The following is a 13,680-nucleotide window of genomic DNA, read 5'->3' as shown; positions in this document are numbered from 1 at the left end:
ATAAAGACTTGATAAATAACTGGCAGGTTTTTTAATAAAGTAATCTATTTTAATCAATGAGAAATTAAAGTAGAAACTAATATCTTTATAATTATTTATTGAGGATTACTACAGGGCATAATTAAGAGACTAAAACAATCAATAAGATTAAAGCGAGATTCTTCCAGAAGCACATACCACTCTAGCAGTTGAGTGGTCTAACTCCTGGGCATCAATGCTCTGGCCACTGAGGCTCTCCTCATTTGCTTGTCCAGCATACATACTGCCAGCACCAGTGAGCCACATTAGAGCAGAGATAGCCAGATTCATTTTTGTATGTGCAGAACCTAGCACAGGGCTCAACAGTGGGGAAGCATGCACATTTGCATATGTAATCCAACACATCTCAATAGCCTGAACCATATCGCCTCAAAAATTATACATACTAGAAAAATGCATAATATACCCTCAACTTAATGAAATGATTTGGGGGATTATCTGCACTACCAGATAACTTATGTTACTGGTTGCCTATTCTATTAGGTAATGGAGGTATGTATTCATGCAGGGCTAACATGTTTGATGAGTTTCAAACTCAGTCATTTCCCAGGCAGTAGCCTCTAAGTCAAAGCCACAAATTTAAAAGGTTATAGCGAAGCACATAAAGTCAACATGTGAACTTGATTTGTTGCAATAAGCATATTTCTCTCACCATTGACTGCAACACAGTTACCGAGAAACATTTCTTTAAGCAAGAATGATGACAAATGGACAGTGATCCTCAGCCTTAGGAACGCACAAAAAAAGGGGTTGGGGGACTGAGTTAAACTTCAGGCCATTTCTAAATGGTAGCTTCTACTCAACCCCACCTGATGGTGCCAAGTAGGAATACAAGACCATCGTAGCAAGACCTGACTAGGATAGCTAAAAATTCGTACATTTACTTAGAACATCTCATTTTTAGGGGCACCTGGGTGGCTCAGTCGTTAAGCGTCTGCCTTTCGGCTCAGGGCATGATCCCAGAGTCCTGGGATCAAGCCCCACATCAGGCTCCCTGCTCCACTGAGAGCCTGCTTCTTTCTCTCCCACTCCCCCTGCTTGTGTTCCCTCTCTTGCTGGCTGTCTCTCTCTCTGCCAAATAAATAAATAAAATCTTAAAAAAAAAGAACATCTCATTTTTAAAATGTTGGTAATTTTTTAAAATGCAAAACACTATGTACGCCAAAAAACCCACATCTACACAGCATGTCTGTCATATAAGCTCCTGGTTTATGACCTCTGGTTTAACAAGTTGAATACTCTATTGTTGCATATATAATTGAGATATTACTGAGAAGTCATATAATATGACTACTAAAATGTCAAGGAGAGTTTACTGATTAAAGAAAACTAAACGTTCAAGGTTATGTGTGCTATTATTCCATACTCATAACTTCACAAATACCAAGTATTTTACAAACTTCACTTGGTATCAAAATGAAACTATCAAAGCCCAAAAGTTGACAATAGAATGATACATATAACCATTATAAATTTTACTTTAAATGTGGTATAACTAAGGTTAAGTCACAAGTTCAAGTTGGTTCTCTATGTATGCAGATGCATGATTGTACTTCTAAATGATGACTAACTAGCCAATTATAGTCACTAGAAAGTTCTGTCATAACTGACATTTTAAATGAGGCATTCCTGTAAGAAAGTTAAAATTTCAACCTCATTTTAATCACTTTAGCTATTCAGAATTCTGTTAATCAAGTAGGGGAAAAAAAACTGTCTTCAACACCTGGAATGATTTATCTGTTTGTACAAATGTGAGAAAAATGATCACGTCTTCGAGTAATAGATTACAAGTACAAAGAAAGTTCACATTACAGCTATGCTGATGAAAATTACCTGCAGGCTGTTACAACACAGCCCATGAATTAATTAACCTTTTGCCATAAAAATCTGGAAAATTCAGCAAAGACTGAGGTTTCTCTGTTTCTCTTGTCCCAGCTCCCTCAGCATTTTATAAAATGAAATACTGTGCCATTACTGAGGAAAATAGATAAAATATACTGAGATTTTATTGGGTCTTCATGTTCCTATGGTAAAGACACATAAGTTGTGGTTAAAATATAGAAGTTGGATGTTTCCTTTTTTGTTTTAATTAATGAAAGATGAGAAATAATGGCTGATTTCTATGTAGATCTTTACTTTGTGAATGAGATCTGTAATTTCTTACTATGGAAGTTGGCTAACTCATAGTAATCTACCTTTTCACTCTGTGAGAAAGTAAAACTAAATAAAGTATGTCTTTTGCCAATGTGTTTAAAAATAATCACACATTCTTTCAAACTTCATTCTTGAATAGACACATTGTATTTGAGTGTACTGGTCAAGTATTCCGATAATTTTCAGATGGGTTCAGAAGCTGAAAAATCAGCTAACACTAAATGAAACCATGATCTGGGAAAACAGGATTTCTAATAAACAACGGTAATAAGAATGCCTGTCTTTCCTCAAGTTGTTAAGAGCAAGGATCAGTAAGACTTGGTGAACATGAAGATTACAGCAAGATTTAAAGACCGCTAAGTTATACATTAAATACTGACATCGTAACTTCACATCATTATGGAATTGTTTGGAGCCATGTTTTATTTTTCTCTTTGATGTAGTAGTTTCTCCTTAAGAGGGTGACAATCCCAATATTAACTGTTCTGTAACAGAGTTGTTTTCTTCCATGAGCCAATTTTTAGAGTTAGCTTTAATTCATTCATTAGATAATTAGTCTTGCCAATGGGTAAGTCATTTCTTCAGGAGGTTAGGAGACATCCTTGTTTAGATAATGGGTCATACATATTGTTTTAGGATGTTAGGGCCTTTCTTTATTGTTCAAACTAAATCATGATTTGCCATATTCATCTTTAAAGAGCAAAACTAATGATCTCCCTCTCCAATACATTGTTAAGAAATCAATTTTTGGTTGTAGGTAAGAGGTATACAATAACATGTTAAAATAAGGTGATCATTTTATGTTAATAAAGTGAGTAATGTTTACCTGGACAACTAAAGATACATATGATATTTCTTATTTTGTATTAAGAGCAAACACATATTTTATGAATCAATACTTCAAATTAGGTAGCTAGTTTAACTAATTTAGAGCAAACAATAAATCCTTCATAATTGTTAATATATTAAAATTTTCCAAATAGATCTTTCATTTTTATCTATAAGGAAGATAGATCTTTGAAGTTGGTAAATTTAGAATATTTATGAAAACATTTTTGCTTATTTCAATTTTGAGGATATCTCTATTATAAAGCATACACATTTAGGTAAAATACATATTTACTGGGAGCATCAACTCTGTCAGATAGAAAATTTACAATAAATATATTTTGAATATAAGAATATACAAAGTTTCAAAAGAAATTTGACACTTATGCCAATAATTAAATTTGTCTGTGCTAATTTAAACTAAAGTTAATATTGTCATTGATTCTTAGATTATCATGTAAGCAGTGATAATGGAAATGTGTACATGAATAAAAAGTATATGCCTTTAAAAGACTTAAAAATGAGAGCACAGATTTATAATACTCCTTAATTTTTATAGAAATACACACGCTATCCTTTGGGAGATATGAGCTACATACCTGACAGGTAATGTTCTATCTCCTTTCCTCCTATCCATTTCTCTTTGGGGAACAGGATACCAACGGAAATTCAGTTTCCAGTTAAAACCCCCATAAGTCATGTCTGACCCAGCCATATATTCAAAGGTATCATCACTAATCACATCAATGATGGGGCACACAACTGTTTTCCTGCAGAAAAATCAAAACCAGTTTACATATAAATAATAATTTAAACACTACATTAGCTTCTTTAGACTCAGTATAGATGTTAAGTTGAAAGTTAATCATTTTGTGACAATATTTTCATTTTCATTTTATCCTTTTTCTCTACGGAATCATTTCCTTTTACTACATCTTGCTTACAGTTTCTACTTCATTCTATCATTTATAATCTAATCAAATATACTAATTGGTCTTCAAGCTGATTTCCAAATGCATTCTAAGTACCAGCTCAGCAGGATGAACAGTCTATTTTTCACAAAACCTCCACCCACAGCACAATTAGTAGTGCTGCTTCTATATTACACATCACTTTAGCTAGAGCCCACTGAAAAGCAATAGCATGCAGTAGAGAGTGGATGAGGGCCAATGAGACCTGGTATTTTGAATCTCAAAGGGGATAGATTAGTTTAAAGAGTTCTGAAAAAAATCTTCCTGGGGAAAATGCCTACTAGAAAAACCAACAAGTAAAAATAAACAAACAGAAGCAACAATAAAAATCATGATCATCAGTGTAAGTAAGTATTTCCTCTGAAAGACATTGGGGACATGACAATTTCTAAATGTGCTCTCCTAGATCTCAGAATTTACCATAACAGTCTACGTATTTTAAAATAGGGAAGGATAAGCAACTTAAGTTTCAGGTGTTTTATCTCATGAACTATTTCTTAAAGATTGGGTGTTCTTGATGGTGACTTTTAAAGAAACTTCCACCATAGGAGGAGATTGGATATGCTATTAATCCATGTTGTGCCTTCTCCAGTCTTCCTCTACTCCTGGCTTATATGTTTTATTATGGGTTCAATCTGTCGTCTCAGCAGTAAATGTTCAGGTCTACCCAAGTCTGCATTGCTTGTAGCTAATTCCAAACATTAGAGCTTATTTTTCATATTGGGTAGGGAGTAAATATACAAATATGCTTTTGGATCACCCATAAATGTGGAAAGCAAATGAATGTTGTCCATTATTTATTCTGGTTTTGTAACACCAGTATCACAAATGCTCGTTTTCGATTAGATTTTCTATTCCACACAATTGGCCAAAGCCTCGAGTTCTCTGAAATCAATAGGATTCATCTAGCCTTGGAAAAATTTCTTGGTAATTCTGGTCCCCACAAAATCAATATCTTTCTCTCTTTCTTCATTAAATTTAATGACTTAATTTGTAGGGAGGCAAAATTAGATCTAATAACCTTGAATAGGACTTTATTATCTAGTTATGGCAACTTCAGAACGTATAAGCAGGACAAGACATTAGAATTCATTATATGCAAATACAATCTAAACATATTATTAGATTAAAAAAACTAATGATCTATGCATGATGATATTGAACAACATTATATTAAAAATTCAGTATTGAATATGAAACACATGTTTAAAAAAGCAGCATAATGCAGAAAAGTTGCCAGGAAATGCATTTAAGATGTTCTAAGTTCATTTTACTTTGCCAGTCTTACCCTCCAGTGCATACTGTACAATACCCGGAGTGGAAAAATGTTATTAGCTGTGTACTACACTCAGTTGACTAAAAGGTTCCCATTGCTTTCTTCAACTGCTATGGTTCATTTTACTGACAACCTCCATCTATCTTCCTGGCAAGTACCAAATCCTGCCGTTTACATGATGTAGTTGGACTAGCTCACCCTAAGCAGCCCTTGTCTTGGATGCTTAATTAAAAACTTCAATTCTAGGGAGACCTTTCTAGGGTTGGTGAAATGACTATGCAAACAAGGTGCTATGCAATGCTTTGTTATTATATCAGAGCATTCAACACAGTTGTCTTCATTAGGTACTTAGGGATTATAATCATTTATCATCAATGTTTATGAATATCTACAAGAAAAGCTTGTACATGAGAGCACCATTATCAGAAAGAATTTCAGATAAGTATGAGGATTCTTAATTTCTATAAGGTACTATTCAATTTTTCAGATTTCACAATTTGTGTATACAAATTGGCAACATTGTTTAAATAATTAAAATTCTAATAGTTGTACTCTGCTTTTTTTTTTTTTTTACCATGATTTCATTCCAGTGGAATGTGTGAGTGTATGTCTTCATTTTTATGATCCTCTAGGTGGTTTTGAACCAGACTTCGAATAAGGGCAGTGACCTAGTAGAGAGGAGACTGGTCTGGGAATGGGTAGAACTAAATTGTTGTTCCCAACACTTCTAATAACTGGGACAAGCTACAGAGCTTCTTTGTTCCTCCCTATTACTAGTACAAATAAGAACATCTATATTACCTTCCTCACAAGGTGGTTGTAGGGACACAATGAAGTGCTTTGAAATGTATTTTCTAAAACACGACACTGTTTCAAATTGCACTCATTTCTATTACCTACAAAATGAATATTCAACACATTTTTCACTGTTTGAATTGTTTGACTATTTCTTAAACAAATATTAATATTCAGCATGAACAAGCCTATATTAAATGGGGGAGGGGTGCTTTTTACAAGCTAGAAAATAAACCTTCTAAAAATAGCAATTTATAAAGAAGTTTGACTGGAACCTGGGACTGTCCTAACAGGTTCAATCAAAACCCAGGCAGATATAACACATGAATTCTTACCTGTCTTCTTTTATTCTCGCCAGCAAAGGCTCCAGCCATCCTAAGGTACATTCACAGTGTGCATCGAGAAAAGTTATGACCTGCCCTTTTGAAGCAGCTGCTCCTCGAAGGCGGGCACGTATTAACCCAGAGCGCTCTTCCATTCTAATGATTTTTACCGGCACCTCTAAATTTTTCACATAATTCTCTAATGTCAACTTGAGAAAATCTGTAACGTGCAAAAGAATTTATAAAGTTTTGAAACTATTTTAAGACCCAGAAGAGATACTACTGCCCAGATGGAATTCAACGCACAGAAATGGTAGCCAACTCCTATCAACATTTTTTTGCATTAGTTGAAATAAATATATAGAGATTTTATCAGTAAATTAATGTATACTTCACAATAACTCTATCATTTGACTGGCAAAGATAAGGATATAATAGGAAGTTAATATGCCAGACTTTAACTTAGAAATGGGCCACAATAATAAATGGAGACTTCTTAATTATAAGTTGCTTTGCTTTTACCTTGCACAAACACAAAAAAAGACAAATGTCCACAAAGTCATATTAATGCTCAATCAAATACGATCATTTAAGCAGGGAAAAAATTAACACTTTTGAAAATCATTTTGGCTGATTTCTTAGGTTAGTACGGATCAAATGGAATCATGAGAGAAACTGAAAGAATCAGTTTTGTATTCTTGGAATTGGCACTGACTAGGTAGATTGATGAAATTTGATAGGTGATTTCAGGGCTAGTAGAATTATAAGGAAAACACAAATCATTGCCTAGCTATCTTTTCAACCATAATAAAGTTTTCCGATTATAAAAATATATAGGGGGGAAAGTATTTATACCTCTTTCACTGGCATCGTCTACCAAGATGACCTCAGAGAGCAGATAGCGTGGGGAACGATTTATAACACTGTATACAGTTCTAAGGAGAGTGCTCCAAGCTTCGTTGTGAAACACAATGACTACGCTTGTGTTTGGAAGTTCATCAGGGTAGATCTTTGTCTTGCATCTGGAACAGAAAGAAGAGAGATGTGCTTATAAATTTGTTTCTCATTCTGATCACTGTAATAAAAAATATCCATGATAACACAACTTTAGACTTGACTGCCCCTTACTAACGAAACATTTTATGATTATCTAAAATAATTTTCCTTTTTATAAATGTAATTACTTGGGATTTTGAAAATTAAATATGCATAATTGCTACTATTTTATTTTAATTCCTGTAGGGCACAAAGCAGCATGATTTCCCCAAGTCTAAGAAAGCTAAAATAACATTCTGCGACTATCAATAGAAGACCAGAGTACAACAGGGACATAAGAATTCATTTAGTGGATATAATTTTATTCCTTGTTTAGAAAAATAATTATCGTATAACTCAAAAAGTCAAAAGAACATGAAAAGACATGTTCGCAGGGTTCTGAAGCATGTAAAACTGAGATTATTCTTCTATTCTAAAATCTAGGCCTGTGTGTTTTCCATTCTGTTTGAGAATGCTTTAAACCATGTCTACTTGGAAGGAAAGGCTCACGGGCTAGGATTTACTTTGCAGACTCTCCCTTAGTACCATATAATCAAAACTGGAGATCAGGAAGGGGAATAGGCTACCGGCACTTCCCCAACTTCTGTGCACAGGAATCGCCTAGAGATTTGTCAAAATGCAGGTTCTGATTCAGCAAGTCTGGGCTGCAGCCTGAGATTCTTCATTTTAAAAAATAATTTCCCAGGTGATATAGATGCTACCAGTCACACAGAGCACACCATAATTCTTTTTTTTTTTTAAACTTTATTTGAGACACAGAGACAGCGCATGCGCACAGCATGGGGGAAGGGCAGAGGGAGAGGGAGAAGCTGACTCCCTGTGGAGCAGGGAGCCCGATGTGGGGCTCAATCCCAGGACCCCAGGATCATGACCTGAGCCGAAGGCAGACACTTAACCAACTGAGCCACCCAGGCGCCCCCAGAACACAACATAATTCTCATCACTTTTAGAACTTGATGTTTTGAGAAAAAACTTTTAATTTTGCTTTTAAATCCAAAGAAGCCCAGATTTTACTTTCTGAAAAATTGATCTAAAAAGGTACATTTGGGTAAATAATATGTGTAGCTCTCTAGGTGATCATCCCGTTTAACATGTAGATGGTCCTCACCCCCATCAACTAGGCAACATCAGACATTTAACTCATGTAATTATAATTTTTTTTTTAAGTCACTGGGTATCTGGAACAGGAACATCAGTTTATTCACCTTAGGTTATAGTTCCATGGGAAATATTCTAAAGAGCTAGGGAATCAAAATCATCCCATAAAATAAAATGAACTAGATACTTCCTGCCACTCATGAATGATCTCATACATGACAACATAAGCATTGTTAAAATTAGTCTTCTTCACAGGCAAGTGAAAAAAAATTCAATAAACTGTGGGACATAAGGGCATATAATTAAAGAAATATTGATTGTATGCCTATTGAGATGTTAATCATCTTTTGAAATAGTCTAAAATGTCATCTACTCAGTGAAGTCTTCCACAATGTAGCCACATAAGAAGGTGCTATACCTGAACCATGACATTTTTTCTGCATATATCTATTAGAAAAGCATTCATTAATTATCCACCCTATAGAATATATTGTGTATACAGGAAAATCAAAATGTAGTGGGAAAAAGTACTTTGATTCATAGTCATCTTTTCCCATTCTGGTGGCAAGATTCCAATGTTTTCTGTATGCCTCATCAGCATCTGATTGGGGTGTCCTGGCAGCTTATCACTAAATGAACTCAGAAAGCCATCTTGGTAAATCAGAAAACGTTCTCAGCATGATTCTCCTCAAACCTCCATTCTTCTGCCTCCACAAAATAGCATGCTGAGCAAAGAGTGTGCTAAAGGCCATCATGATTATCATCAATAAAGAAACAAACCTGGAAAATCAGGCTGAAAGCAGTCCAACATTCAACAATGGCTGGTTTAACCCAAGGACAGCAGTCTATAAAGGCTACTCAGTATCACTGGAAAAAAGTGATTTCTTTTAAGTTAAATGTTTTGTATATTATATATGCATGTACATTGTGTTTCATATTCTCAATGCCAACAAAGAAAAAATGAATGAGATATTTAGATAAATCTTTTAAAATTCCAAACTAAAAGCAAATATTCAAATCCAGCTTCTTACACTATTTCTATCCTGCTTGTTTTTGTGGTTAAGAAATATCTACTTACAAATGTTAATTTTATATTCAATGTATGTGACAAAGTTATAATGAACTAATTTACTACTAATGCAACTATTATGTTTAGAGAAAATTTCCACTGTTATTATTTAATGTAGCATACAAATAAAATGTGGCTAATATTTTTATTCATTAATTCTTCTTCTTCCCATGTAAACAATTATTTAGCAAAGAAAACTTTGTGTGATAATAACTTCTAGAATAATTCTTAAGCTATACAAATTAATTATTTTCAATGTCAGTTTGTCCTGTTACCTCAAGTGCACAGAGGCTTATGAACAGGAGTTATTTCCATGGTTTCTAAAAATGGCATTGCAATCACTGTACTTTTACCATTTTCTGTATTTCATCACATCTATTGTTTTGCTTATAGTAAGATGCATCGTCATTTTATGTATCACTAGGAAAGAAAAAAAATGTTGTTAAATAAACCATAGCATATGCTTTCTTATCACTAGAATCTATTTAATACCTAGATAGAGCTTACAGAACAAGCCTTTAAATTTACTTGAACGCAGATTTCTATCAATAGTGTCATGCTTGCTTATGAATCAGTCACACCAGCTTTTTGTTGCTTTGAAGTTTGTTTCATCTTTTCTAAGGGGCTTTCTCCAGCTTTAGGCTGCATTGCTTAACATGAGAGGCATACATTAAGTACATATCTCAGTAACAAAATATAAAACAGCTTCATCTCCTTGTGGGTATCTTCCTTGGTACTATAAAGTTATGTTTTCAAATTTTATGGTGCAAAGAAATTATATAGGCATCTTGATGAAGTGCAGATTCTGATGCAGTAGTTTTGGGGTGGGCCCAATATACGGCATTTCTTTTTAAGGTGGAGCAGAGGGAGAGAGAGAATCTAAAGCAGGCTCTATGCCCAGCGTGAAGCCCAACGTGGGGCTCAACATCACAACCCCGAGATCGTGACCTGAGCTGAAATCAAAAGTCAGATGCTTAAACAACTGAGCCATCCAGGTAAGGCGCCCCCAGATTCTGCGTTTCTAATGAGATCTCTGGTGATATTGTCACTTGCTTGACATGATAAGAGAAAAGGGTATACAAATCAGTCAGCTGTTGATTAACAAGAAAATACAGAGTTGTGGTCGTTGCTCTAACAATAAATATTTGCTTCGTCTTATGAAATTTAATACTTGTCACTGTTTCCTTGCCTTCCTTTTCACACAATAACTTTGTTCCAATACTGAATCAACTTCTAAAGGAATGTTGAATGACAATTAAACCCTGCACCTATAATATAAACAGTGTAGTTAATAACTTACATGAAGCATGACTATGTGAACAATCATGAGCACATTCATAGAAGCTTAAGAAATATTGCTTATATAACAACTGCCAGCTGGTTGACAATGATTGTAACTAACCATCGACCCTGATCCTGATTTCAGACACAGAAAACTAAAAGGGAGCATCCTAGAACAGGTGAATAGAATAATTTTTTGTTTAGCCAAGAAAAAGTATTTAAAAGGTTATTTAGTTTTAGGGTTTTTTTTTCTCCTTAAGACCTTTAAGTATCTAAGCTGTCAGTTTTCAATTCACTGCTTTTTCAAGAAATAATTAAAAACAAAACAAAACAAAACAAAAAAAACAACAAGAGACTGATATGACAGAGGAAGGTAAGTAGCTAAATAGATTGGACCTCTCTAATAACCTCTTCTCCTGACATGTGGCAAACAATTTCTTTGTGATACTGCAATAATTCCTGCAGTATTTTTTCACCACTGTCTGCCTCAGGTTTTGCATCTTTTACATAATAAGGTTAAAGTAGGTGATCTAAAATGTGTAGTAGACATTGCTTGGGCTACACTGCAGAATAAAGCTCAGAATCTCCAAGTGGTAGACTTGGAAACAGCTTTCAAAGTTAACTAATTCAAATCTTCATTTTACAGAATGCAAGTCTCAAGTCACAGAACTGGCTCAGTATTCCGCATAATAATGTAATAAGTAATAATAAAATATTTTATTCTTTAATAATATTAGTTACAGTAATGATTTTTGCCCCATATTATATGTTACATCAAATGTTTTAAATAATATTGGTGTCTGGAATATTAGAAAAACACATTTGAACTTAAATATATGCCTTAATCTTACACTCAAATATCTATCTTTAAAACAAATAGAGAAATAGCTATTTCCCTAGAATCATTTGATTAAAACAAAGCACAAAAGCAGCTTTCATTGAAATTATGTACATATAGACCAAATACTCTTTTAGCAATCTGTCCTGTGAAGATATTAGTTTTCTTTTATGTAATAACCTAAATGGGATTGGCAAAAGTTGACATTATTGTGGGAACACAATGTATATGTAATTAACTTTGAGAGTAAAAGTGGCAGACTGCAATAGCAATTTTCTTCAATTTGAAAGGAATATTTGATGCCCACTACTCAAATTAAGTTCCTAAAATCTGGTATTCTAGTAAAATCATAAGCTTTATTATAGCAGCATTTCATATTTACACTATGTTATGACATGCTAAATCTGTAATACTTGAAAGGAAGTGAAAGTTTATTTCCTTTTAATTCTGTAATAATATATCTGTGGCTTTTAACCTGGCTGCACATTGGAATAATCCCATGAGCTGGAAAAAAATACTGATGTGTGGGTTTCAACCACAGAGATTCTGATTTAAGTGTCTAGGTTGTGGCCAGGCACAATGGGATTTCAAAAAATCTCCCTTGGGGATTTGAATGTGCAGCCAAAGCTGGAAAAATTGGTGCAGTTATTTAACAGAAACACTAATTTTAAATGTGTGTGTGTGTATACACACATCGATGTATATATGTATATTTGTATATAGATATATAAAACCTTCATGCTTTCATCGACATTTTAAAATAGGATGCTTAAGGTTAATACATCTCTTTGTTGCAGTTATATCAGATGAAATTAATAAAGCAGTTTTTCCTGTAATTGTAAGCACTGGAGTCAGAAAGTCTTCTCCACTTCATTTATAATCTTTTCTGTCATCTGAATGTACACTAATGTTGGTCCAGTCTTCTGTGTATCAGTTGTTGATTTATAAATATATGAGAAATAAATCTAGCTGCTGTTATTTAGAGACAATATGGGGGTAGCATCATATTTCCAATGTCTGGAACATGGAAATACAGTGAGATAGCATACCTATTTACCATCTTTCCCCTTGGCTATGCACACTTTATAGGAACATAGACTGTTATAATTTGATCTTATCCTTTTCAAAACCATATTGATGTTTTCAGATAAGTTACTGAACACAATATGCCACATCAAAGAAAGAAAAATTGACTGTAAGATGAGAATGTGAAATCACAAAGGATCCATAATTACACAGTGGTTTAGTTAGACACAATCCATTTAGGACTACAAAGGCTGTCAACATTGTAGTTTGCATGACTTGTTGAATTGCTGCTCAGTGAGTCAGTGGTTACCTTTTACTGCCTCAATCAAGAAGATTAATAATAGTAATTAAAAATAAAGACTTACAATACAAGTCCGCTATATACTTCTTATTTTTAACAGCTATGGGAATTGCCTTGAACCTTGCAGAATTATGTGTGGTTTCTTTGTTTCCCAATCATTAAAATTCATATTCACAGAGGGAAATTTCATCTTTTGCCAATGCATCCATGCAAAGAAAACTTGGGCAACAGCAAAGTGATTCTTTCAAAATAACTGAACAGCTTGGGGCCTCAAGTAAACTGAAGCACTTAATTTTGCATGGGTTACTATATGTTTATTTATATTAACATTGTGTTCAACCTTCCAAGAATAAGTTACTATAAGTCATAATTATTAACTAATGTTTTTAAAATTCCCATGTTGGAAGCACCTTTGTTTTAAAATCCAGTTGGACCTTGTACTCATTCTTGGCTTACTTGCTATAAGATCCACTCCTTGTACCTTTTGGTCTCTTTTTAAGGGTTGGGGTGGGTGGGATGGGAGGGTTACTGGGCAAGGAGCATTTCCAAAAATCACTTGCCTGTTGGTTTCTGTTTGAAATACATCATAAGGATCTCAGGTGGGAGAGTGCCATGCTGTAAGAAA

General features: G+C 34.1%; 1 protein-coding gene across 2 annotated transcripts in view; it reads right to left on the bottom strand.

Moving 5' to 3' along the window:
* The window catches only part of GALNT13 (polypeptide N-acetylgalactosaminyltransferase 13), a 522,090-nt gene that overhangs the window by 184,126 nt on the left and 324,284 nt on the right, over positions 1–13,680 (bottom strand). For both annotated transcript variants that reach the window (XM_019799151.2, XM_019799150.2), the window contains exons 5-7: positions 7,242–7,408; positions 6,399–6,606; positions 3,621–3,791 (exon numbers count right to left, since the gene is read on the bottom strand). In XM_019799151.2, the coding sequence (XP_019654710.1) occupies positions 3,621–3,791; positions 6,399–6,606; positions 7,242–7,408 (546 nt within the window). The remainder of the gene's footprint in view (positions 1–3,620; positions 3,792–6,398; positions 6,607–7,241; positions 7,409–13,680) is intronic.

The sequence above is a fragment of the Ailuropoda melanoleuca genome, chromosome 2 (assembly GCF_002007445.2).
Source record: "Ailuropoda melanoleuca isolate Jingjing chromosome 2, ASM200744v2, whole genome shotgun sequence".
NCBI classification, from domain to species: domain Eukaryota; kingdom Metazoa; phylum Chordata; class Mammalia; order Carnivora; family Ursidae; genus Ailuropoda; species Ailuropoda melanoleuca.
Note: the sequence above shows the minus strand (reverse complement) of the source record. Positions and strands in the feature narration are given on the sequence as shown.